Source organism: Antechinus flavipes, chromosome 3 (genome assembly GCF_016432865.1).
Source record: "Antechinus flavipes isolate AdamAnt ecotype Samford, QLD, Australia chromosome 3, AdamAnt_v2, whole genome shotgun sequence".
NCBI classification, from domain to species: domain Eukaryota; kingdom Metazoa; phylum Chordata; class Mammalia; order Dasyuromorphia; family Dasyuridae; genus Antechinus; species Antechinus flavipes.
This window is the reverse complement of record NC_067400.1, coordinates 453,257,476-453,285,323: the sequence shown is the minus strand read 5'-3', so window position 1 is coordinate 453,285,323 and position 27,848 is coordinate 453,257,476. Positions and strand designations below refer to the sequence as shown.

The window sequence follows — 27,848 nt, the reverse complement described above, 5'->3', positions numbered from 1 at the left end:
TCAGGGGCCTCCCTGAGTACTTCCTTAGATATTAATACCCTGGGACCAAGCTCTATTTGCCACATACTGCTTAAGGCTCTGAGGCAGGCTATCTTTTTGACTAAATGTTATAGATAAGAAGAAGCAGCTTTTGATCTGATCTACAGGCTCTTTCCTTGTGGTCTGATATTAATTTGTTCCTATCAGAAGAGTCCCAGCAGCTTGAGCATTGAATCACCACTGACATCTGAAGTCCTACTTTAATGTTGAGAAAATACACTAAAAAAAACTTCAGTCAGGCAAACTATTCTGTGGGATAATGACATCTAGCACGGATAGTTTATTGATTTTTTTTGGGATTTGGATTTTTTTTTTTTTTTTTGCGACACAGCTTCAGTTTCCAGCATCAAAAATCAGATATCAATTGGTGCTTTCATTTTTACCCAAACTTTCCTATCCTTGTTTCTCCCACTCCTGTCTTACCCCTAACTCTCATTCTATCTAACATCTCCTCTCTCCAGTTGCTGTTCTTTCTTTCCATCTTCTTTCTTACCCTCCCCAATATTGCTCTGTGGCCTAAGAATAGAATCATAGAGAAAAGCAGAAATGTGCTTTTACCATGTCCCTCTCTTTAGAGCAGAGCCAGAAGGATCATCTCATCAGAGTAATTGAGCTTTCATTTCAGTAATTAGTAATCAGATATTAGGAATAATAATAATAAACTAGCACTCGAACTTTAAGGTTCATCAACATTTCATAGATGTGATCTTGTTTTATATTCACAGTAACCCTGGAAAGTAGGTCCCATCTGAATAATAGGAATGATCTTATCATTTCCATTTTGTAGGTGAGGAAACTGAGGCAGAGTAGTGATTAAATGATTTTTCCAGGGGTTTTTTTTTTTCCAATTTTTTTTTCAGGTTTCACAATTAGTGTCTGAGGATAGATTTGAATGCAGATCTTCCTGATTCCAGGTCCAGTGTAAGTGTAGAAATTGTGAGGGGTAATGGAAGGGACTCATGTAGAATTGGCCAGACCCCCTTAGAGGGTTATTCTTTTCCCCAAGGGCATTCCATGATTTCATAGGATTTAGACTGTATACATTCTTACAGATCATCTCATCCAAACTTCTAATGAGTTTAGTGATTCATAAAGGGAGAATGAGGGTATGTGATCATGGCTATTTTGTATAGCCCAGACCTACCTTTCCATCATGGTCCTGCACAGTTGAAAAGAGTAATATAATAGGAAACTAGACTTGACAGGAGATATACATTTCAAGGAAATTTCTCTTCCTAGATGCACATCCTTATATGTTTTAGGAGACAAGGAGGCATGATAGATGAGTAGAGCAATGGTTTTAGAGCTGAGGAAGACCAAGATTTGAATCTTGTTTCAGACAGTAGGCATGTGATTAGAACAAGTAACTTGAATTTTCTAGGCATCAGTTTGCTATCTGCAACAATGGAAAGTTGGAATCAATGACCTCTCAGATTCTTTTGAGCTCTAAATCTAAGTTCATATGAACTTATAAAGCAATATCCTGCTCTCCTCTCTTCTGATGATATTCTCAAATCATCTCTCCTTTACTCCTGGATAATTAATTCCACTTAAACATTTGAGGCAACTAGGTAGCAAAGGATAGAGCTCTGAGCCTGGAGTTAGGAAAATCTGAGTTCAAATTTGGCTTCAGATGATTACTAGTTGGACTTCCGGCCAAGATGGCAGAGAGGAGGCACACAGCTGTATAAGCTCCACGTTTTCTCTCACTATCCATTTCATTACAAGTCTCTGAATTAATGCTTGACTGAAAAAAAAAAAAAACCCACAAATAGTTACCAAGAGAAGACATCCTTGAAACTCGCCAAGAAAGGTCTGTTTTTGCTCGAGGGTAAGGATGGTTTTAGATGGGGCGCAGGCAGAGGGCAGCGGCAGTGAGAGCACGGGAGCAGAGTGGAGAGGGGGTAGGGTGTGTGATCGCAGCAGTCTCTGTGGGGAGAGCTTTGCTACAGGACTGGATACTTTGCCCTGGCAGCAAGCCAGCAGCCCAGCAGAGAAGCTAAAAACACCGGAGGTGAAGAATACAACCCCAAACAGCTGGAGTCTCTCGGGACCCTGGCCACCCCTCCCCCACAGTGTCTCAGCACACTCCCAGAGCACAGGCGCAGCACAGTCTGGCTAGTGCCTCACTGCTGCCCCCGCAGTCTGTAAAGGAAGCTCGGTAACATCACCCAGCCCCTCCCCCAAAAAAGCAGACTCCATTTAGGGGTCCTTTCTTTTTTTTTCATTGCTAGTTTGTCTTTGATTCTTTGATAAAATGAGCAAAAAATTGAAGAGGACTTTAACCCTTGACAGCTTCTATACAGATAGAGAGCAGACTCTAAACCCTGAGGAGACTAAAAACAGACTGTCTCCAGGTGAATCCCCAAAGGAGGAGATCATCTGCTCCTCAGCACAGATGAACCTCATAGAAGTAATTAAAAAGGCTCTCACAAGGGAGCTAGAAGAAAAATGGGAAAAGGAGAGGGAGGCTTGGCAAGAGAGGCTGGAGAAGTCATCCCACTCATTTAAAGAGAGAGTGGATAAAGAAATAAAATCCTTGAAAAATAGGATTAGTGAATTGGAAACAGAAAATAGCTCTCTAAAAAACAAAATTGGTGAAATGGAAAAAAATTCCATAGAACAAAAGAACTCAATTGGACAATTAGAAAAAAGATTTTTAAAAAGTGAGTGAAGAAAATACTTCATTGAAAATCAGGTTCGAACAAATGGAATTGAATGACTCGAGGAGATAAGAAGAATCAGTCAAGCAAATCCAAAAAAATCAAACAATGGAAAAGAATGTGAAATATCTTCTGGGGAAAACAACAGACCTGGAAAACAGATCCAGGAGAGACAATCTGAGAATCATTGGACTCCCAGAAAAACATGATGAAAAAAAGAGCCTGGACACTATTTTCCAGGAAATTATCAAAGAGAACTGCCCAGAAGTCATAGAAACAGAGGGTAAAATAGACATGGAAAGAATTCATCAATCACCTACTGAAAGGGATCCTAAAATCAAAACACCAAGGAATATAGTGGCCAAATGCCAGAACCCTCAGACGAAGGAAAAAATATTGCAAGCAGCTAGAAAAACCCAATTCAAGTATTGAGGAGCCACAATAAGGATTACCCAGGATCTGGCAGCATCCACATTAAAGGATTGAAGGACCTGGAATATGATATTAGGAAAGGCTAAGGAACTTGGTATGCAACCAAAAATAACTTACCCAGCTAGAATGAGCATCTTTTTCCAGGGAAGAAGATGGACATTCAACAAAGTAAGCGAATTTCACCTATTTTTGATGAAAAAGCCAGAACTTAACAAAGTTTGATCTACAAATATAGAACTCAAGAGAAATCTAAAAAGGTAAAGATTAATCTTGGGAACTATATTTTGACTATATAGATGTATAAAGAATACATGTATACCTTGTTCTAGAAATTGATGTGGAAAGGACATTGTACCAGAAAAAGGGTAAAGTGGGGGTAGTACATCTCATGAAGAGGCATAGGAAACCTATTATATCTGAGAGAAAGAATGGAGGGGGATGAATATAGTGGGTATCTTACTGCCTTCAGAATTGGCTTTAAGTGAAAAATCTTAAGACATATTCAATCTATGGTGAAACTTCTCCCATCTCATTGAAAAGTGAGAAGGGAAAAGTGGAAAGGGAAGGAATAAGCTAAGGGGAAGGGAATACGGGAACTGGGAGGGAAAGGGGTAAGATAGGGGGAGGAACTCTAAGGAGGGGGGAGGGATACTAAAAAGGGAGGGCTGTGAGAAGCAAGGGGTGCTCACAAGCTTAATACTTGGAAGGGGGGGAAAGGGGAAAGAAGGGAGGAAAGCATAAACCGGGGTTAACAAGATGGCAAGTAATACAGAATTGGTCATTCTAACCATAAACGTGAACGGGGTAAACTCCCCCATAAAGAGAAAGCGGTTAGCAGAATGGATTAAAAGCCAGAATCCTACAATATGTTGTTTACAGGAAACACACCTGAAGCGGGGAGATACATGCAGGTTAAAGGTAAAAGGTTGGAGCAAAATCTACTATGCTTCAGGTGAAGTCAAAAAAGCAGGGGTAGCCATCCTGATCTCAGATCAAGCTAAAGCAAAAATTGACCTAATTAAAAGAGATAAGGAAGGACACTATATCTTGCTAAAGGGTAGCATGGATAATGAAGCACTATCTATATTAAACATATATGCACCAAGTGGGGTAGCATCTAAATTCTTAAAAGAGAAACTAAGAGAGCTGCAAGAAGAAATAGACAGTAAAACTATAATAGTGGGAGATCTTAACCTTGCACTCTCAGAATTAGATAAATCAAACCAGAAAATAAATAAGAAAGAAGTCAAAGAGGTAAACAGAATACTAGAAAAGCTAGATATGATAGATCTCTGGAGAAAATGTAATGGAGACAGAAAGGAATACACTTTCTTTTCAGCAGTTCATGGAACCTATACAAAAATTGACCATATATTAGGACATAAAAACCTCAAACTCAAATGTAGTAAGGCAGAAATAGTAAATGCATCCTTTTCAGACCACGATGCAATGAAAATTACATTCAACAAAAAAGCAGGGGGAAGTAGACCAAAAAATAATTGGAAACTAAATAATCTCATACTAAAGAATGATTGGGTAAAACAGCAAATCATAGACATAATTAATAACTTCACCCAAGAAAACGATAATAATGAGACATCATACCAAAATGTATGGGATGCAGCCAAAGCGGTAATAAGGGGAAATTTCATATCTCTAGAGGCCTATTTGTATAAAATAGAGAAAGAGAAGGTCAATGAATTGGGTTTGCAATTAAAAATGCTAGAAAAGGAACAAATTAAAAACCCCCAGTCAAACACTAAACTTGAAATTCTAAAAGTAAAAGGTGAGATCAATAAAATTGAAAGTAAAAAAACTATTGAATTGATTAATAAAACTAAGAGTTGGTTCTATGAAAAAACCAACAAAATAGACAAACCCTTAGTAAATCTGATTAAAAAAAGGAAAGAGGAAAATCAAATTGTTAGTCTTAAAAATGAAAAGGGAGAACTCACCACTAATGAAGAGGAAATTAGAGCAATAATTAGGAGTTACTTTGCCCAACTTTATGCCAATAAATTCGACAACTTAAATGAAATAGAAAAATACCTCCAAAAATACAGCTTGCCCAAACTAACAGAGGAAGAAGTAAATATCCTAAACAGTCCCATCTCAGAAAAAGAAATAGAACAAACTATCAATCAACTCCCTAAGAAAAAATCCCCAGGACCAGATGGATTTACATGTGAATTCTACCAAACATTTAAAGAACAATTAACTCCAATGTTATATAAACTATTTGAAAAAATAGGGATTGAAGGAGTCCTACCAAACTCCTTTTATGACACAGATATGGTACTGATACCTAAACCAGGTAGGCTGAAAACAGAGAAAGAAAATTATAGACCAATCTCCCTAATGAATATTGATGCTAAAATCTTAAATAAAATATTAGCAAAAAGATTACAGAAAATTGTCACCAGGATAATACACTATGACCAAGTAGGATTTATACCAGGAATGCAGGGCTGGTTCAATATTAGGAAAACTATTTACATAATTGACTATATCAATAACCAAACAAACAAAAACCACATGATCATCTCAATAGATGCAGAAAAAGCATTTGATAAAATCCAACATCCATTCCTAATAAAAACACTTGAGAGCATAGGAATAAATGGACTTTTCCTTAAAATAGTCAGGAGCATATATTTAAAACCATCAGTAAGCATCATATGCAATGGGGAAAAACTGGAACCTTTCCCAGTAAGATCTGGAGTGAAGCAAGGTTGCCCATTATCACCATTATTATTTAATATCGTATTAGAAACACTAGCCTCGGCAATAAGAGTCGAGAAAGATATAAAAGGAATTAGAGTAGGCAATGAGGAAACCAAACTATCACTCTTTGCAGATGATATGATGGTATACCTAGAGAACCCCAGAGATTCTACCAAAAAGCTATTGGAAATAATTCATAATTTTAGCAAAGTAGCTGGCTACAAAATAAATCCCCATAAATCCTCAGCATTTTTATACATCACCAACAAAACCCAACAGCAAGAGATACAAAGAGAAATTCCATTCAGAATAACTGTTGACACCATAAAATATTTGGGAATCTATCTACCAAAGGAAAGTCAGGAATTATATGAGCAAAATTATAAAAAAGTCTCCACACAAATAAAGTCAGACTTAAATAATTGGAAAAATATTAAGTGCTCTTGGATCGGCCGAGCGAACATAATAAAGATGACAATACTCCCTAAACTAATCTATTTATTTAGTGCTATACCAATCAGACTTCCAAGAAAATATTTTATTGATCTAGAAAAAATAACAACAAAATTCATATGGAACAATAAAAAGTCGAGAATCTCAAGGGAATTAATGAAAAAAAAATCAAATGAAGGTGGCCTAGCTGTACCTGATCTAAAATTATATTATAAAGCAGCAGTCACCAAAACCATTTGGTATTGGCTAAGAAATAGATTAGTGGATCAGTGGAAAAGGCTAGGCTCACAAGACAGAATAGTCAACTATAGCAATCTAGTGTTTGACAAACCCAAAGCCCCTAACTTCTGGGAAAAGAATTCATTATTTGATAAAAACTGCTGGGATAATTGGAAATTAGTATGGCAGAAATTAGGCATGGACCCACACTTAACACCATATACCAAGATAAGATCAAAATGGGTCTATGACCTAGGCATAAAGAACGAGACTATAAATAAATTAGAGGAACATAGAATAGTTTATCTCTCAGACTTGTGGAGGAGAAAGAAATTTGTGACCAAAGATGAACTAGAGACCATTACTGATCACAGAATAGAAAATTTCGATTACATCAAATTAAAAAGCCTTTGTACAAATAAAACTAATGCAAACAAGATTAGAAGGGAAGCGACAAACTGGGAAAACATTTTCACAGTTAAAGGTTCTGATAAAGGCCTCATTTCCAAAATATATAGAGAACTGACTCAAATTTATAAGAAATCAAGCCATTCTCCAATTGATAAATGGTCAAAGGATATGAACAGACAATTTTCAGAGGATGAGATTGAAACTATTACCACTCATATGAAAGAGTGTTCCAAATCATTATTGATCAGAGAAATGCAAATTAAGACAACTCTGAGATACCACTACACACCTGTCAGATTGGCTAAGATGACAGGAAAAAATAATGATGAATGTTGGAGGGGATGCGGGAAAACTGGGACACTAATGCATTGTTGGTGGAGTTGTGAACGAATCCAACCATTCTGGAGAGCAATCTGGAATTATGCCCAAAAAATTATCAAAATGTGCATATCCTTTGATCCAGCAGTGTTTCTATTGGGCTTATATCCCAAAGAAATACTAAAGAAGGGAAAGGGACCTGTATGTGCCAAAATGTTTGTAGCAGCCCTGTTTGTAGTGGCTAGAAACTGGAAAATGAATGGATGCCCATCAATTGGAGAATGGCTGGGTAAATTGTGGTATATGAATGTTATGGAATATTATTGTTCTGTAAGAAATGACCAGCAGGATGAATACAGAGAGGCTTGGAGAGACCTACATGAACTGATGCTAAGTGAAATGAGCAGAACCAGGAGATCACTATACACTTCGACAACGATATTGTATGAGGACATATTTTGATGGAAGTGGATTTCTTTGACAAAGAGACCTGAGTTTCAATTGATAAATGACGGACAAAAGCAGCTACACCCAAAGAAAGAACACTGGGAAACGAATGTGAACTATCTGCATTTTTGTTTCTCTTCCCGGATTATTTATACCTTCTGAATCCAATTCTCCCTATGCAACAAGAGAACTGTTCGGTTCTGCAAACATATATTGTATCTAGGATATACTGCAACATATCCAACATATAAAGGACTGCTTGCCATCTAGGGGAGGGGGTGGAGGGAGGGGAAAAAAAAATCGGAACAGAAATGAGTGTAAATATAATGTAATTATTAAATAAAAAAATTTAAAAATAATAAAAAAAAAAAAAAAAAAAAAAAAGGAATTGCCATCAATCTCAACAACAAAAAAAAAAAAAAAAAAAAAAAGAAAATCAGGTTCGAACAAATGGAATTGAATGACTCGAGGAGATAAGAAGAATCAGTCAAGCAAATCCAAAAAAATCAAACAATGGAAAAGAATGTGAAATATCTTCTGGGGAAAACAACAGACCTGGAAAACAGATCCAGGAGAGACAATCTGAGAATCATTGGACTCCCAGAAAAACATGATGAAAAAAAGAGCCTGGACACTATTTTCCAGGAAATTATCAAAGAGAACTGCCCAGAAGTCATAGAAACAGAGGGTAAAATAGACATGGAAAGAATTCATCAATCACCTACTGAAAGGGATCCTAAAATCAAAACACCAAGGAATATAGTGGCCAAATGCCAGAACCCTCAGACGAAGGAAAAAATATTGCAAGCAGCTAGAAAAACCCAATTCAAGTATCGAGGAGCCACAATAAGGATTACCCAGGATCTGGCAGCATCCACATTAAAGGATTGAAGGACCTGGAATATGATATTAGGAAAGGCTAAGGAACTTGGTATGCAACCAAAAATAACTTACCCAGCTAGAATGAGCATCTTTTTCCAGGGAAGAAGATGGACATTCAACAAAGTAAGCGAATTTCACCTATTTTTGATGAAAAAGCCAGAACTTAACAAAGTTTGATCTACAAATATAGAACTCAAGAGAAATCTAAAAAGGTAAAGATTAATCTTGGGAACTATATTTCGGCTATAAAGATGTATAAAGAATACATGTATACCTTGTTCTAGAAACAAGATGTGGAAAGGACATTGTACCAGAAAAAGGGTAATGTGAAGGCACGACATCTCATGAAGAGGCAAAGGAAACCTATTATATCTGAGAGAAAGAATGGAAGGGGATGAATATAGTGGGTATCTTACTGCCTTCAGAATTGGCTTTAAGAGAAAAATTTTAGACATATTCAATTTATGGTGAAACTTCTCCCACCTCATTGAAAAGTGAGAAGGGAAAAGTGAAAAGGGAAAGAATAAGCTAAGCGGAAGGGAATACAGAAACTGGGAGGGAAAGGGGTAAGATAGAGGGAGGAACTCTAAGGTGGGGGGAGGGATACTAAAAAGGGAGGGCTGTGAGAAGCAAGTGGTGCTCATAAGCTTAATACTGGGAAGGGGGGGAAGGGGGAAAGAAGGGAGAAAAGCATAAACCGGGGTTAACAAGATGGCAAGTAATACAGAATTGGTCATTTTAACCATAAATGTGAATGGGGTAAACTCCCCCATAAAGAGGAAGCGGTTAGCAGAATGGATTAAAAGCCAGAATCCTACAATATGTTGTTTACAGGAAACACACCTGAAGCAGGGAGATACATGCAGGTTAAAGGTAAAAGGTTGGAGCAAAATCTACTATGCTTCAGGTGAAGTCAAAAAAGCAGGGGTAGCCATCCTGCTCTCAGATCAAGCTAAAGCAAAAATTGATCTAATTAAAAGAGATAAGGAAGGGCACTATATCTTGCTAAAGGGTAGCATGGATAATGAAGCACTATCTATATTAAACATATATGCACCAAGTGGTGTAGCATCTAAATTCTTAAAAGAGAAATTAAGAGAGCTGCAAGAAGAAATAGACAGTAAAACTATAATAGTGGGAGATCTTAACCTTGCACTCTCAGAATTAGATAAATCAAACCACAAAATAAATAAGAAAGAAGTCAAAGAGGTAAATAGAATACTAGAAAAGTTAGATATGATAGACCTCTGGAGAAAATGTAATGGAGACAGAAAGGAATACACTTTCTTTTCAGCAGTTCATGGAACCTATACAAAAATTGACCATATATTAGGACATAAAAACCTCAAACTCAAATGCAGTAAGGCAGAAATAGTAAATGCATCCTTTTCAGACCACGATGCAATGAAAATTACATTCAACAAAAAGCCAGGGGGAAGTAGACCAAAAAATAATTGGAAAATAAATAATCTCATACTAAAGAATGATTGGGTGAAACAGAAAATCATAGACATAATTAATAACTTCACCCAAGAAAACGATAATAATGAGACATCATACCAAAATGTATGGGATGCAGCCAAAGCGGTAATAAGGGGAAATTTCATATCTCTAGAGGCCTATTTGTATAAAATAGAGAAAGAGAAGGTCAATGAATTGGGCTTGCAACTAAAAATGCTAGAAAAGGAACAAATTAAAAACCCCCAGTCAAACACTAAACTTGAAATTCTAAAAATAAAAGGAGAGATCAATAAAATTGAAAGTAAAAAAACTATTGAATTAATTAATAAAACTAAGAGTTGGTTCTATGAAAAAAACCAACAAAATAGACAAATCCTTAGTAAATCTGATTTAAAAAAGGAAAGAGGAAAATCAGATGATTACTAGTTACATAATCCTGAACAAATCATTTTACCCCTGTCTGCCTCCTTTTCTTAGCTATAAAATAGGCATAATAACGGCTCTTACCTCCAAGGGTTGTTCTGAAGATCAAGTGAGATAATATTTGTAATATTAATGGGAACTTTTAAAATAATTGTTTCCTTTCTTCTGTAGCAGACAGAAGACAGTTGCTATTTGCTATAATTTGCATAGCTTTGCATATATGTCCTGTCTGAGCCCCATCTTGGTTACTGGTCAAGACTAGAAGATGATTGCTTCTGTTCATTCTAGTACTGACTTTATTTTCTAGCCATCAATCTTACTTTGGATTTCACTGATGATACATTCTTTTTGTGTCTATCTCTCCATTAATGTTCCCCTCATAGATATCTGCTGTAATAATGGGTCAGTTTCTCATAGAAAGTTCTTTATTTCTCTAGGTGTCAGATTTTCACCCTTTACCTAGCTAAGTAGAACAGTGGAGTCACAAAGATCTAAGTTCAAAATTTTCCTCGGGCACTGACTGTGTGACTCTGAACTTCCCAGCCTCAGTTTCCTTATATGTAAAATTATATTGTCTCACAAGGTTATTGTGTTGATCAAACACAATAGCATATTAAAATTATCTGCAAATTTTAAAGGACTATATACATGCTGGCTATCATTAATGCTTAAGAGGACAAATTTAAAATCATACCTTCCTAACACAAAACTTGCTTAGTTAGCAGACCTTTCTGGACTGATGTTTTGCTCAAACCTTTTCTCTCCTCAGCCTTTGCCTAGTTTTTCTTAACCAATATAATACTCTTGGCATGGATCCCTGTAGAAATCATTTTTTTATCTGCCTAAAGTTTCAGAAGCACTAAATGTCACCTTGTATCCCCAGTAAGAGGATACAATTCTGTGAGCCTATTTTATGGAGTCAGGAAGAAATTTTAGAGCTGATAGGTGGTTTTCAGAAATTAAGAGAGCACTCTGGATAGTTCTTCAAGAAAGCATAGCTCTTGGTGGTCACAGCGCCTTTGTCAGGACACAGTGACTTGGAACACTAGTGGGAATAAGAGTTAGTTGAGGGGTATAAGAGGGACTCAGTTTATATACAGAACACAGAGATACAGCAGAGAGAGTTGAGGAGCAGGAAAAATAAGTGAATCTGGGATGAAGTTGAATTCAGGGAGAATGAAGGAGAGAGTAAGTCAATGTATATACCAGAGCCAATGAGAAGGGAAGTAATTCCTGGCTGTGCATTGAGTCTTGATCTGAAAGATAATGGATACAGTGAAAATGTGATTCTCCCCATCTTCATTATCATAGGCATACATTCTCTCTGTCTCTCTCCTCCCTCCCTTCCTCCTCTTCTCCTCCTCCTTTTATCTCTGTCTCGGTTTCTCTCTGTCTCTCTCTCTCTCTCTCTCTCTCTCTCTGTCTCTCTCTCTCTTTCTCCTTCTCTCTGTCTCTGTCTCTGTCTGTCTCTCTCTTTCTCTCTCTCCTTCTCCCTGTCTCTGTCTTTCATTCTCTCTCTCTGTCTCTCTCTCTCTCTCTGTCTCTCTCTCTCTGTCTCTCTCTCTCTCTTGCTGTATGTGTGTCCCTGTCTCTGTCTCCTTGTCTCTATAGAGAAATCAAGGGGAAAGGTCATAATTCAGATTTTTGTATCATACTGTTTACCAAGTACAAAGTATTTAAAGCATGCATTTTCTCAGTTTCCATTCCTAGTTCATTTTGGAATCAGATGGCACTGCGAAAACATAATGGTGGGAGGAAGCCTAAAGATTGGTTTTGGTTTTTATGAGCTAATTTTGTTTTTTCATGAACTAGAGCTCGCCCTGAGCCTCACCTGGTGGTTTCTCATAAGGAGCCTGTAGTATGCTGCAGGTACAACAAGACATTTGGACATGTGGTTAGCTGCTCACAAGGGTCTGTAAGTATCAGATCATTCCAAAAATGGTGATGATTTCTCTGACTGGTGAGATACCTAGAGTAAGGGATGCAGGTAGCCAGCATAGACTCTCACAGTCAAACCTCCCCTTAGAAACCTGTCTCCTTATCTCTATATTTATTTCAGTTCCTTTCCCAGAGACATACATTTATATTTTCTCTGCATATGTTATTGCCATGTTTACCTAGTGGAATGATAATGTCAATAAGCATCACATTTTTTATTAATTCTTTCAATAGATTATCTGGTCTGTTGATCAGATTCTATTTGAGGTCATGGTTCCATCCCAATATCTCTCAAAGTAGTGACTTTCTACTACATTTTTGAGGTTATAAATACAATCAACTATTTTTCTCCCACTACTATCTAGTATGGGTCATCAGTTCTAGTGAAATGATCTGCTTACTGTCCCTGGATATACCATTCTCATTGCTTCCTCCATGCCTTTTCTTGTGCTTCCTCATCTTTTACTTCATCATTACAAATCCTGTTGAACTTTGAAGGTCCAGCTGAAGTCTCATCCCCTCCATGAAGCCTTCCATTATTACCCCACATTATCCAATCTCTTCCTATTCTTGCTTTTAGATTGTATTATACTACATATTTGAGCATTTACTATAAGGAATTGTTCTAATCATAGTAGTTTTTACTTTTTAAATACACGTTAATACTTTTTTAATACACTATTACTAAAGTCCACTGTGATGTCATCATTAAACCAATTAGTGGTGAAGGAGAGATGTGATTATATTCAGTCTTATATTGTTTTATGCCTTAAGTACTATCCTTTGTACTAGCAGGATATTTTAGTGCAGTAGTTTCCAAGCAAAAGGCTGAAGGCTAAAAGTCATTGAATTCTATAGAGTTCTTACTATGTAAGAACCTTATAGAACCCAGAATTCTTCAGCCTTCAGTCTTTCAGAGGAAGGGTCAGATAATCATTAGGTACAGCAAGATTATCATTTTGATTTTTCTTTAGCTCTAACAAAATATGTAGAGTGACCAATATGTATGATAACTAAGTGAACATACCCTTTGTAGACTGAATACTGTTTCTTTCATATATATATATATATATATGATATACATTTTAAAATACATATAGATATTTTTACTGATAAAAGAAAAAACTTAAAGACATTACTGAATCATGGTAGCTTTTTGTCATCATTGATTTTCTCAATAATTGATAATAATAGTATAATTTCTGTGTGGTAATGCTCAGAATTCTTTTTTATTTAAAAATGGATTCCTGTATTCAAATAGGAATTTGAATTCCTATATGATGATGATCATCAAAAAAATCACTGAAATTGAAATCAGAAGGCCTGGGTTTAAGTTCCAGGTTTGAGACTATATGACTTCCTAGATGACAGTGGATAACACAAAATAACAAAATTGGACATTTCAAACTGGATTTGAGATACCTCAAAATCAACAGGTTCAAAATAGAATTTATAATCTTTTCTTCAAAATGAGTACTCTTTTAAACTTCCATTTTACTGTCTCCCAGATTCTCACTACTGTCTCCCATTCACTGCAGCTTCATTGTCATCCTGATTCCTTATTCTCGCTTACCCTATGTATCCAATCAGTTGCCAAATCTCTTCTTTTCTGTTTCCAAAGTATCTCTCACATGTGTCCTCTTTTTCGCTTATATGATCATCACTCTAATTTAATCCCTCATTACCCCTTTTTTGAACTATTATTATAGTCTCTTAGGTGATCTCCCTACCTCAAGTTTTTCCTTACTCCAGTCTACCTTATATATAACTGTGAAAATGATTCTCCTAAAGTAGAGTCATTCCCCCTATCTTGCATGCTTGCACACACACACACACACACACACACACACACACACACACACACACACATTAAACCCCAATGGTTCCTGTAAAGTATAAGCTCTGTTTGTCATTTAGAGCTCTTTATAGACTTCTATGTCACATTGTCAAAAAGGTGGCAGACTAGACATTCAGTCCCTACATCCTTTCAAAAAAAGAATTTTCCAAAATAAGAATTATGCACAAAAGATAAAGCAATTATAGTTATCTCCATAGACTAAAGCACTAAGATCTCTAATGAGTTAATACTCTAATAAATTAATAGAGAAGGCTATTCCTCTAATGTGTTCACTCAGTTTAACTCCTCTATCCCTCACTGGCCTCCCAGCTTTAGCAAAGTTTCACATCAGCATCTATGGGCTTATACTGTAGGATCTACTCAGGAATTCCTTTCTTGCAACTATTGTCTCTACCAGAACCCCTTCATCCACTTCTATCTTCTCCAAACAATTCTGTGGCAACAAACAATAGAATTCAACTCATTGAAAAGGAGTGGAGATATAGGAAAGTAGAGAGTTTTTTCTACTGGGGGGGAAGAGGGACAGTGCATATTTTTCTATGATAGTGCACAGCCAGAGCACTAAGGAATAGAAGTGCACAGGACAGGTACCAACAGGTACAAGACCTGAAGGAAAGAGGACTGGCATCCAGCTGAAGTTGGTTCTGCCCTCCTCTGCAGTCACCTGGAGCAGAGACTGAGGCCAGTGAAAAATAAATTCCCTAACATGGGAATAAACTGAGATAGCTTTGAGAATCAGCCTGGGGTCAAGGAAGAGAAAGGAATTAGAACTGAGCAATAAGGAAACATAAGAGAAAAAGGTAGAAATTTCAAAAAATCTCAGAAGAAAGAAAAATCAGTTTAAAAACCTAAGTACAAACACATAAGAAAAAATATTAATAACAAAAAAGAAAAATGATCTAGAGATCCTCTAAATAAGTTCAACCATCTCAAAATAAATATTGGAATATGAAGGAAAATTAATCAATATTTGATGAGGTAGAGGACCCATGGATTCTAAAAAAAAACATGGGACCACAGGAAGATGTTCCCCAAAGATTCGAGATTCCCAAATGAAATAAGAATTGTAAAAGTAGAATTTGTATTCTACACAGCAGAAATAACAAAAATAAAATAACAAAATAAAACAAAACAATATTAAAGACTAAATAAGTAAATATAGACCTACTTCTCATAATTTTAAATGTAAATATATTTAAGCCATTTGATAAAGAAAAAGTGACAAATTATAATTGAAAGAACAAAATTCCACAATCTTTTGCTGATAAGAAATGGAACTATAAAAAGATATATACAGAATAAAAAGGAGGGGCTGAAAAAAATTGACTGTTAGGTGAATCCAAAAAAAGTCCAACGTTACAATCACTATATCAGACAAAGCAAAAATAAAACTTCAAATCATAAAATAGAGATAAACAAGGAAACTACAAGGCAATGAACCAATATACATATTGTTTCAAATGCCTTAATAGCTAAATTCATGAAGGAAACATTAATTGAACTGCAAAAGACATAGACAACAATATAGAAATAACAGGAAACTTTAAAATCCCTTCTCTCAGTTTTGGACAAATTTAACAGAAAGATAATCAAAAAGAAGAATTCAACAAATTGTTGGAGAAATTAAAACAAAAAGCTTTTGGTATTTTCTAAATGGAGATGCTAAAGAATGTACACAGTTTATGGAAAATATGGAACTTTTACAAAAATTGACTGTATAGTAGGGCAAAGATATATTTCAAATAAATGTAAAAAAGCAGAAATGATATATGCTCCTGACTATTTTAAGGAAAAGTCCATTTATTCCTATGCTCTCAAGTGTTTTTATTAGGAATGGATGTTGGATTTTATCAAATGATTTTTCTGCATCTATAGAGATGATCATATGGTTTTTGTTTCTTTGGTTATTGATATAGTCAATTATGCTAATAGTTTTTCTAATATTGAACCAGTCCTGCATTCCTGGTATAAATCCTACTTGGTCATAGTGTATTATCCTGGTGACAATTTTCTGTAATCTTTTTGCTAATATTTTATTTAAGATTTTAGCATCAATATTCATTAGGGAGATTTGGTCTATAATTTTCTTTCTCTGTTTTCAGCCTACCTGGTTTAGGTATCAGTACCATGTCTGTGTCATAAAAGGAGTTTGGTAGGACTCCTTCAATCCCTATTTTTTCAAATAGTTTATTTAGCATTGGAGTTAATTGTTCTTTAAATGTTTGGTAGAATTCACATGTAAATCCATCTGGTCCTGGGGATTTTTTCTTAGGGAGTTGATTGATAGTTTGTTCTATTTCTTTTTCTGAGATGGGACTGTTTAGGATATTTACTTCTTCCTCTGTTAGTTTGGGCAAGCTATATTTTTGGAGGTATTTTTCTATTTCATTTAAGTTGTCGAATTTATTGGCATAAAGTTGGGCAAAGTAACTCCTAATTATTGCTCTAATTTCCTCTTCATTAGTGGGGAGTTCTCCCTTTTCATTTTTAAGACTAACAATTTGATTTTCCTCTTTCCTTTTTTTAATCAGATTTACTAAGGATTTGTCTATTTTTCATAGAACCAACTCTTAGTTTTATTAATTAATTCAATAGTTTTTTTACTTTCAATTTTATTGATCTCTCCTTTTATTTTTAGAATTTCAAGTTTAGTGTTTGACTGGGGGTTTTTAATTTGTTCCTTTTCTAGCATTTTTAGTTGCAAGCCCAATTCATTGACCTTCTCTTTCTCTATTTTATACAAATAGGCCTCTAGAGATATGAAATTTCCCCTTATTACCGCTTTGGCTGCATCCCATACATTTTGTTATGATGTCTCATTATTATCGTTTTCTTGGGTGAAGTTTTAATTATGTCTATGATTTTCTGTTTCACCCAATCATTCTTTAGTATGAGATTATTTATTTTCCAATTATTTTTTGGTCTACTTCCCCCTGGCTTTTTGTTGAATGTAATTTTCATTGCATCGTGGTCTGAAAAGGATGCATTTACTATTTCTGCCTTACTGCATTTGAGTTTGAGGTTTTTATGTCCTAATATATGGTCAATTTTTGTATAGGTTCCATGAACTGCTGAAAAGAAAGTGTATTCCTTTCTGTCTCCATTACATTTTCTCCAGAGGTCTATCATATCTAACTTTTCTAGTATTCTATTTACCTCTTTGACTTCTTTCTTATTTATTTTGTGGTTTGATTTATCTAATTCTGAGAGTGCAAGGTTAAGATCTCCCACTATTATAGTTTTACTGTCTATTTCTTCTTGCAGCTCTCTTAATTTCTCTTTTAAGAATTTAGATGCTACACCACTTGGTGCATATATGTTTAATATAGATAGTGCTTCATTATCCATGCTACCCTTTAGCAAGATATAGTGCCCTTCCTTATCTCTTTTAATTAGATCAATTTTTGCTTTAGCTTGATCTGAGAGCAGGATGGCTACCCCTGCTTTTTTGACTTCACCTGAAGCATAGTAGATTTTGCTCCAACCTTTTACCTTTAACCTGCATGTATCTCCCTGCTTCAGGTGTGTTTCCTGTAAACAACATATTGTAGGATTCTGGCTTTTAATCCATTCTGCTAACCGCTTCCTCTTTATGGGGGAGTTTACCCTGTTCACATTTATGGTTAGAATGACCAATTCTGTATTACTTGCCATCTTGTTAAAAAGCAGAAATGAAAAGGAAAGAAAAAACATATGCTTTGTAGATTGTAATGCAATAAAAATAGCGAAAAAATAAATTTAAAAACTCAAAAATCTTCATTTGTAATTTTTTTTTGTTTTTGGTCAATTCAGGGAGCAAAAATAAAAAAAAAATTACAAATGGAGATTTAACAAATATTAAATAATGAATAGGCTAAAGAATAAATCATAAAGGCAATTAGGTGGTACAGTGGAAAGAACACCAGTCAGCATTGCCTCACAAAATAAAAATAAGTCATAAAAAAGAATATTATGAAAAATTAATGATTATTTCCCAGTTGGCACTATATTGGTACTTCTTGGATCAAATGAAATATTTGTAAAGTATGTAATATGGCACCTAGTACATAGTAAATGCTATGTAAATGTTTATTCCCTTCTCTTTTCCTTTCCTTGACTTCTCCACCTTACCCCAAGAACCTCAGCCTCAGTACTCCTATTTCATCACTCTCCTCTGATTAAAAAGGCAGAGTACTGAATTCCAAAACACCCATTAAGAGAGACACTCTGAACAGACATCTCATTTTCAAACTGACTGCACTACTTTGGGACTTCTGTGACTTTTCTATCATGCTCTTGCATGGAGTCCCTCCCCTGATTTCCTTTCCCTTTGTTGTTGTCTTCTCTCATTAAACTGTAAGCTATTTGAGGTCAGGGAATGTCTTTTTTGCATTTATATCCCCAGTATTTAGCACAATCACAGAGTAAGAGGATAAATGTCATTTGATTGAAAAGATTCAATCTGCAGATTGAAAGAAAATGGAAGCTATAAAATAATATTCCAAATTTCTTGAGTGTAACTAAAGCAGTCCTTAGAAAAGGATAAATTATATCCCTATACATTGAAAAAATAGAAAAGAATTAATGAACTGAATATTCAAGAAAACTGAAAAATTAATAAATAAAAATGGTAAATGGTAAAAAAAAATTAGAGAAAAAATAGATAAATTAGAAATAAAAATGATATAGATTTTATTTCTAATTTATCTATTTTTTCTCTAATTTTCCATTCCATTCCAAAAAACTAGTTCTTTGAAAAGACTAACAAAAGGAATATTATGTGTGAGAAACAGCAAGAAGCCTAATCTGTCTGGAAGGTAGAGTAATAAAGGAAAATAATGGATAATAAATTAGAAATTTGGATTACTTGCATTGTCTACTTTATGTGGTTGTTGTGAGATACCATTTTTTAAAACTTTAAGCAGTATGTAAGTGTTATTATTAATAAGATTTTAAGCTATATATAGAATATATTTTAAATTCATGTCTTCTGATTCTGAGCTAGGGCTTTTTTCTGTTAAACCAACCCATTCTTGAGTTGTAGGATTGTACCATCTTACTGAAATTATTTTATTTACTGGTATAATTCACAACACAGAAAGTAGAGTAAAATAATTTATTATAGATATAACTACTGCCAAAGCAGTCCCTGTCTTATACGATGACCCAGAAAGGAAACTTCTCATCTGGAGATCTGTTCATGGCATTTTGCAATGCATGCATGAGAAAGAGAATAACTTATACAATTCTTATTTGGAATGTTACTGGAGGCCATGCTTGTAGTATAAAATGACTGGTGAGAATTGGGCTATTAACATTTATGACAATATTTAAACTGATAAAAGATTAATTTAAAAAATTACTGTCTTGAAGGCTTTGGTCACATTGGTTACTTTAGGGAAGTTGGTTTTGGGGATAGCTAGTTCCTTTCCCAATTAAAAATAAGTGGCCATCCAACCCTTTTTGAAATGATCCTACCTAAACTTGGTTGATTTCAACCTGCTAATCTCTTTTAGTGGATTTTTTAAAAAATCAAATAATGAAAAAAGATAGTAACATCCAATCAGGAATGGATATGACCAAATGTCAGAATGGTGTCAAAAATTATAGAAGAAAATGCTACTACCAAATATTTCCACAAAAGCCATTCCAAACAAACAAACCAAAAAACTAAAACCAAAAAACAAACCCACCACTATCTAAGTAGTGAAAAGTAGGAAGTTTTCTCAAATCTATAAACAGAGTAAATGTTATCAACTGGAAAATTGCTAAATAAATTATTTTAGATCATTGTAATTAAATATCACTTATGATGTAAAAAGTGATGAATACAGAAAATAATAAGAACCACACAAACTCAAAATAGAAGTAAAGCCTCTCATTATAATAAAATAAGTGGGAAGAATAACAAAAAATGGAAACTGAGCATTTTATAAATAAATGCCCAAACTTGATACCAAAGAAGAAATGAGAATGCAGCTCTTACCCTTCTTCATAGAGCTAGAGCACTATGGATTTGGAACACTGTTTACATTGTTCTGCTTGGTTGATCAATTTTGTTGAACTAATTTAAAAATTATTATTAAATAATAATTATTAAATATGCCATTTGACTAAGGGAATGGGGAATATATCAAACAATAAAAGATAATGAAAAATACAAATGAAAAGAATAAAATTAAAAAATGAAAAGCTTTCTCATTCCTCTAAATCTTCATTAGGAAGATGACTACCCATTTGTACTTGTTCAAATCTATTCACATTCTGTCTCTGCAGGATAAAGTTTGGTCATTTTTGCCCTATGGTTTCTTTAAAAAATGACTAAAACCTTCCAACTTCCTCACTGATGTAGATCATCCCAGGAAAAATATAGATAAAGATGGTATCTTTTTTGTTTTGATCTACTTGATTCTTGTCTTTAAGTGGAAAAACCTTTTATATACGTAATCATTATAGGCCTTATATCAAATACTTTGCTCAGTTTTCCTTTTTCTCTTATACAGGTTATTAAAGTGTGGGATTTTGAAACAGGAATGTTTCTGTCTGAATTTATTGGAGCTCATGGCAATGCAGAAATCACCTGCTTGACTTTTGATTCCAGTGGGAGAAGGTACACTCATTCTCAATTGTTTTTTCAACTGAGAATTGTCATTGAATCTTTTGATCTTGAATCTTAATAAATAATAATTCCACTTCAGACTGATCACTGGTGGCAGAGATGGATGTTTAAGAATCTGGAACTATAACAGTGGGCACTGTCTGAAAACTCTAAACCAAGGCAAGTGATTTCCATTTTTCTGGGCTTCATAATATAAGAGTATGTGCACTTAGTGAGTAGTATGGGCCAAAAGGATTAAAAGTATTATGAATGTGTCAAGTGTTATTCTCTTTCTGAATTTCTCTGTAGGTCAATGTTTTGAGGGAAAGACTTGATTTAGCTTATTTAGAGTGTTTAGCATTATATTCTAAGCATTTTTGATAGCATGGCATGCCATCAAAAAAAATAGTCAATGACAGTATTTCACACAGGTTTCCTTCTCATACTGCAAAATTGGCTACTTCCACAGACATTTAAAAACCCATGAAGCTGGAGTGATAAGACATAATACCATAAAAAAGGTCTTTTAAGGATCTCCAGTAATTGTCCCTATATCTCTCTCTACACCAATCTCATGTCATTTTTATGCCATCTGTGTGCAAGTTTCTAGCAAGATGTTGAGGTTTTCACATTGGGTAGAAAGGGATGCCCCTCTAAGATGGATCACTGTTTTACATCTCAGACCCATGTAGTAGTGTTATTAAGTAGACAGATTTCCTATCATGAGTAACAACTACCATAAGATCAATGATTGTAGAGGAAAGGTGTGTACTCCTGGTCATTGACTTTATATAAGATGGTATAACTACTACTCTTGTATCCTTAATTGCTGGGATTGGTGCTGCTTCCACTAGAAAATCTCTCATATCATCCACAATCCAATCTCCTCTCACTATGATATCTTTAAACATGTTCACCACCTCGTGGTAGGAAGTCAAGACACTAGTTATCAAAGAATCTCATTTAACAGTGACGACTCTAAGCAAGCTGGAATGTATTGCTGTTTCGGTTTACAAACTCTAGCTACTATTTCTTCATCCTCATATCCCTTATATTACCCCCACAGTGACCACAGTATGATGCAGAGTCTTTGCAATGTAATCTGCCTCACAGTCAAATCATACTTATCTTAACAATACTTAATGAGCATCAAGTTGTATTGCTGTGTACAAAATTTTCAATATCTGACTAACCATGGTGCTATAATACAATGTAAAAATAACACAGCAACATCTTTACACAGAACAGGATAATAGTTTTTTTTTTTTTAATCACTCATTTCATCTATAAAAATCATATGTTAAAAAAATCATAGCTAGAAAAAAAATAAAAATCTTAAATGAATCCCAGAAATTTTAAGTAAACTACAATGGAAATCCAGAATAGCCCCAACAATAAAACTCTGAACCTGGAGAAAGATATTCCAGGTTCAAAAGCACAAAGCAAAACAAACTAAAACTTCTGAGCCCCCACTAATATTTATTTTACCAGACCAACCAAATTCTCAAGTCAAAGCAAAAGACATTTAATTAAACAGCCCAACAAAATTAATGGCAAGAAAATTTTTCCCCTTCCAAATGGAGGTGGTCTTTTCACAGATCCCCATATGATAGGTGGGAAGGAAGATGCATATCTAAGGATCATGCACAGATGAGTGCACAGTGTGGAACAATTCATATTACCAGTTCCCAGTGAATTTCCAGCTCTAATGTAGCTGCTCTCCTGCAGAACTGCTAACAATCCTGTTAGGCTCTTTTTCCCTACTCTCTTCTACTGCCCTTCTGTGAATGGGACTACTCTTGGTATATCATTTATTGGCAGTGCTGGTTTTAGCCTTGATAGGGTCTGATCTGTACAGGAGTTTATCATTTCTTTTAATTCTTTTAGAGCCTCTCACCTTTTTGAATTCATACCGGGGCCATAACTAATCAAATAAGGGCGTTGTCTGCCCTTTTAATTCCTTTCCTTTTGCTTCAGCTATCATGACCTCACCCTTCTTTACTACTTGACTTAAAGATAAAAATTTCCCTTAACTTCTTCCTGTTTCCATTATGCTAACTGTAGTCCATATTAATTCTTAAATGGCTTCCTCTAAAATTCCTTTCATCTAGATGATTTTTACAGTGGTCATAAGCATAAACTCTGTACAATTAACGATGTCCTTTCCCTTTCTTGGTGACTTTGAACTTCTTTATTTTTTAAACAAGAGAGGTTACTTTAAAATGAATGTATATGATAGCTATTTCTAATTTACTCAATCATTCTGTCCCTTCTCTTCCCACCAAGTAAATGTCTTTCCCCTTCTTTGTACAACCAGATTTCTTTTTTTTTCCTTCAAGTGTTTGTTTTTGAATTAATTCATTCTCTTCTCTGAGCAATTTCTTTTCAAGTGGAAAACAAACTCTACAATATATATAAACAGAGTCCAGCAAAACAAATTCCCACATTTGTCATATTTGAAAATATGTTTCTACATCAAGTTCATTACCTCTATCAGAAGATGTGGCATTTTCATTTGCACTAATATTTATTGATGTATTAATTAGAGTTCCAAAGTCTTTCAAAATTGTTTTTCTCTATAATGTTGTATCAACTCATAATGATATTCACAATTGTTTTTCAGAAATTGTCCACTTATGGTACAATAATATTCCATTGCTTTAATAAAACACAAGTGGTTTTGCCATTCCCTATAGGACATTCACTTAATCTCGAATTTTTAGTTACCTACAAAAGGAGCTGCTATAAATAGTTGAGCACACAGACATCATTCTTTTTAAAAAATTCTTTGAAGTCTAGACTTGGTCATGGTATAAGTGGATTAAAGGGTATATTCAATTTGGTAACTTTTGGGGCATGGTTCCAAATTGCCAGGTCATGTATCCATTTGTATCCTTTCTTTGTGTATAGTGTGAGGTGTTGGTTTAAACTTAATTTCTCACACATAACTGTTCAATTTTCTCAGCATTTTTCCCAGTAGTGATTCCTTTCCTTTATTGAATGAGTTCTTTGTGTTTATCAGATACTATACCAATGTATTTATTTGTTAGTATATGTCATGTGCTTAGTGTATGTCATGATCTACTGATCAACCTCTTTCTGTTTAATTTTTTCCTTTTTACCACTACAAAATTGTTTTCATGATTACTACATTATAGTGTTATTTGAGATCTGGTCCTTATAAAACCCCTTTTCTTTTAATTTTTCTTTCCTTATTACCCTTAAGATTCTTAAACTTTAATTCATGACATGAATTTCATTATTATTTTTTTCTATCTATAAAATATTTTGGGAGTTTAATTTATACAGCACTAAATAAATAAATTCATTTAAATAACATTGTCATTATATTAGCTCATCCTATTGATTAATTTTTCATAATTATCTATATCTGTCTTTTTTATTTGCAAAGAATGTTGTATAAAGAGGGACAAATAATCTCTAGATGAATCTTGGTATAGATTTGCAAAAAGTAATAATTTTCTCTTTGTGCTTATTTCTTCTTCTTCTTCTTCTTCTTCTTCATCTTCATCTTCATTGCTATAGTTAGCATTTTTAGCACTATGTTACTGAATAGCAGTTGTGATTATAAGTACCTTTGCTTTACTCCTGATTTTACTGAAAGGCCTCTAAATTTTCTTATTTACATGTTATGTTTGTTGTTAGATTTAGATAAATTTATTGTTTGAAGGAAATATCCATTTATTCTTATGGTTTATAGAATCTTGATAGAAATGAGTATAGAATTTTGTCAACAACTTTTTTAGCATCTATTGATAAACATATGATTTTTATTATTTATATCAATATTGTGGATACCATTAAACTTCTTAAAGGACTCAGGCCCTACTGAATATTCTAAATATTGCAAAATCTAAAGATGATTAATAAAGTAAGATAGGTTCTTTATACTATTATTACAATCATTGTCATGTTTTTCTACGTTTTTATTTTGTCTACCGATAGAAATATTGTGATAAATGGCTACTGAAAAGAAGCTAAAGGATTGTTTAATGTTTACAAGAATTTTGGTAAAATAGTTGGGAAGGGCATGCATGAAAAACATCATGAAACTATAAATCCTGATCCTCCCTTTTGCTGTAAGAGTATTTAATAGACTTACCATGAGGAAGGAAGAAAGAAAGAAACAAGCATTTACTGAGTACCAGGTTTAATTCTTTCTACTATGATCTATGTGATCCTCACAACAACTCTAGACGGTAGATGCTATTATTACCCTCATTTTGAAGTTGAAAAAAATGAGGCAAAAGAGATTAAGTGACTTGTCCAAGATCATACTGCCAGTAAGTATCTATCTGAGGACAAATTTGAATTCAGGTATTCCTAATTCCAGGCCCAGGGCTCTAGGTACTGTGAAGAGCAGAAAATTAGCTTTCTGGTTATAAGGTTCAGTTTGGTAAATTGACAAAGCTTTCCTAACTTTCAGGGTCTTTGAATAGGAGCCTGGAAGTTATCATTAATTTTTTTAAAAGTCAATGGTTTCTCCTCTATTCACAAGTAGAATCAGACCCAAAATAATCAAAACAATTCAAGTGTTTATAATGGAAATGAAAGTTTCTTGAGAACAGGAATTGTTTTATTCTTTATGCTTATATATCTCTAATGTGTAGAACTACCTAACAAATAGTAGGTACTTAATAAATGCTTGTTGACCAATTGATTGATTTAAAGTGTTTTTGAGAATACAAATTGATTGTATTATTTTTCTAGATGAAAAGCACAATGAAGTCTGTGACTGTACCTATGTAGAAGTTTTTCAAAATAAGTAAGTTATAGCCACAATAGTAAGACTTGTTTTTCAGAAATGTTAACTTGGTGGAGAGAAAACTTGGTGGATTTGTAATATCCTCAAATATTTCAAGGATTGCCATGAACAACTTGCTTTCAGATACTGTATTCTAATTGGTCTCCCTATTTCCAACTTCTCCTCTCTAATCCAGGATTTCCAGGATACTTCTGAACAATTTATTATATCATGGAGTAGTGGAAGGAGCACTTGTAATCAGAAGACTGAGAGTTGAATCTTACCTCCCTGTTAGGCATATAAACTTGAAAGGTTATTTAACCTTTTTAAGCCTCTTTTCCTTCATTTATAAAATGGGGCTAATAACCTAGCTTATAAGGTAATATTTAACTTATAAGTATCAAATAAGACACCATACCATAAAATACTATATAAGTAAATAATAACATCATTGCCTGCTTTCATAAGAATAAGTTACTGGGAGATAATATGTTCCTTCACATGCTTTTTTTTTTTTTTTTTTTTTTTTTTTAACCATCCCAGAATAACTTAAGCTCAACATTCTACTTGAGATTTACAAATTCCCCAAATTCTATAAAGTGAAAGAAGCAGTTGTCTGTTAACTTGTAACTTTGGAGTTGGAGTTCATAGGATTTTAGATTTAATACTTAGAAGTCATTTAGTACAACACACTCAACTCTCTAAAACTTGACCACTAAGTTACAGATGGATTGCAATTCATATGAGAGTGATGAAATCCTGGGTCCTTGATTTATTAATGCAATTCATAAGTGCTTAAATATCTGACTTCTGAATTTTTATTGTTTTAGGTACATCATAGCTGTGGGATGGGACAGAAGAATAAACATATATTTTGTAAGTGAACAACAAAATAAAAGTTTCACCTCCTTGATACAGGATAAACTTTGTATCAGTTGACTATTTTCCTTTTAAAAAGAAATATTGGGGAAAGGTTAATATGGTTGTTTGTTTTTAGCATTTCTTACCTGGTAATATACCTGGCTAGTGAAGCAGAAATTGAGTGAGGAAAGAATTCTTTAGATTCTCTTCTGGAAACATTTTCTTGTTCTGGTTTTACTCCTGTTGTTTGTTCTTCATGATCTCAGTTGGGTGCTTGAGAAAACAGATTACAGAGATAGTAAGTGGCAGACATGGCTGAGTCATATTGGGCCACCCTTAGAATCTATTCACTTTAACAACCATTTATTGAATTGTTACATGGTAGACACTGAGCTAGTTTCAGTGGGGAATAAAAAAATCAATCAGATACATAGTTTCTGTCTTCAAATTCTACTATCCTAATTGGTCTCCCTACTTAAAGTCTTATACTTTTTAATATTCTGAATTCACAACATACATATTAAATCTTTATGGAAGGCACAGTTACAAAGACTAAAATTATAGTGGGGAGAAGAAGAGGAAGTGCCTGATCTCAAGGAAATACAATATTTACCCAAGTAAATAAATTAAAAATAGTTTCAAGAGGGAGAAAATGCAAATAATTGGGAAAATCAGGAAAGATTCTCATATAGAAAGTGGTACCCAAGCTTCGAAGAAACTAAGAATTCTATCAGTTGAAGGTACCAGATAGATATTGTTAGAAATAATACTCTTGGCACTGAAATCAGATATCAAGGAAAATCTATTAAAGAAGAATTTTAAGAAATCCTCTTAACATTTCTGGCCAGAAGCAGATCCCACTCCTCTTTGGGAAGAGAGAAATGGGGGAAACTTTATACTTCCTCATGTGACACAGCTCCTTCCTTCAGAGAACAGATTGACCCATTTTATCTGGGTTACAGTCTTTCTGATACGTCCCTACATGTTTCCCCTTAATATGTATAAAATATGACCCCTCTCGTCATACATCCCACGTTCAAAAATGGCAGAAAACTCCTTTGGGGTATGTTGTTTAATATTCAGTTAACCTATTAAGCAGGCACAGTAGTAATTTGGTCAAGTCTGGTCATTGACCCCAACAAGTTTGGGCTGAATCAGCTATTATCTTAAGTTTGTGGTTTTCTCAAAACCACTAGAGTCTTTCTTGATTGGCTGAATCCACCTGTGCCTTTCTAGCTCCTCAATTTCTTTTTAGCTCAAGGCTTCTATTGATCTCTTAATTGTTCTGTGAATCCTAACCTTCTCACATTCTGAAAACCTCTTGGTCAGTGGTACTCACTATCCCACACTACCTCAAAACTTGAAACTCTGTGGAAA

The 27,848-nt window shown here is 34.4% G+C and overlaps 1 protein-coding gene across 1 annotated transcript in view; it reads left to right on the top strand.

The window, feature by feature from the left end:
• Nucleotides 1-27,848, top strand: part of LOC127557314 (WD repeat-containing protein 49-like) — a 71,815-nt gene that overhangs the window by 947 nt on the left and 43,020 nt on the right. The window contains exons 3-7 of the mRNA XM_051990678.1: nucleotides 12,285-12,387; nucleotides 20,751-20,857; nucleotides 20,946-21,025; nucleotides 25,577-25,631; nucleotides 26,441-26,486. Coding sequence (XP_051846638.1) covers nucleotides 12,285-12,387; nucleotides 20,751-20,857; nucleotides 20,946-21,025; nucleotides 25,577-25,631; nucleotides 26,441-26,486 — 391 coding nt within the window. The remainder of the gene's footprint in view (nucleotides 1-12,284; nucleotides 12,388-20,750; nucleotides 20,858-20,945; nucleotides 21,026-25,576; nucleotides 25,632-26,440; nucleotides 26,487-27,848) is intronic.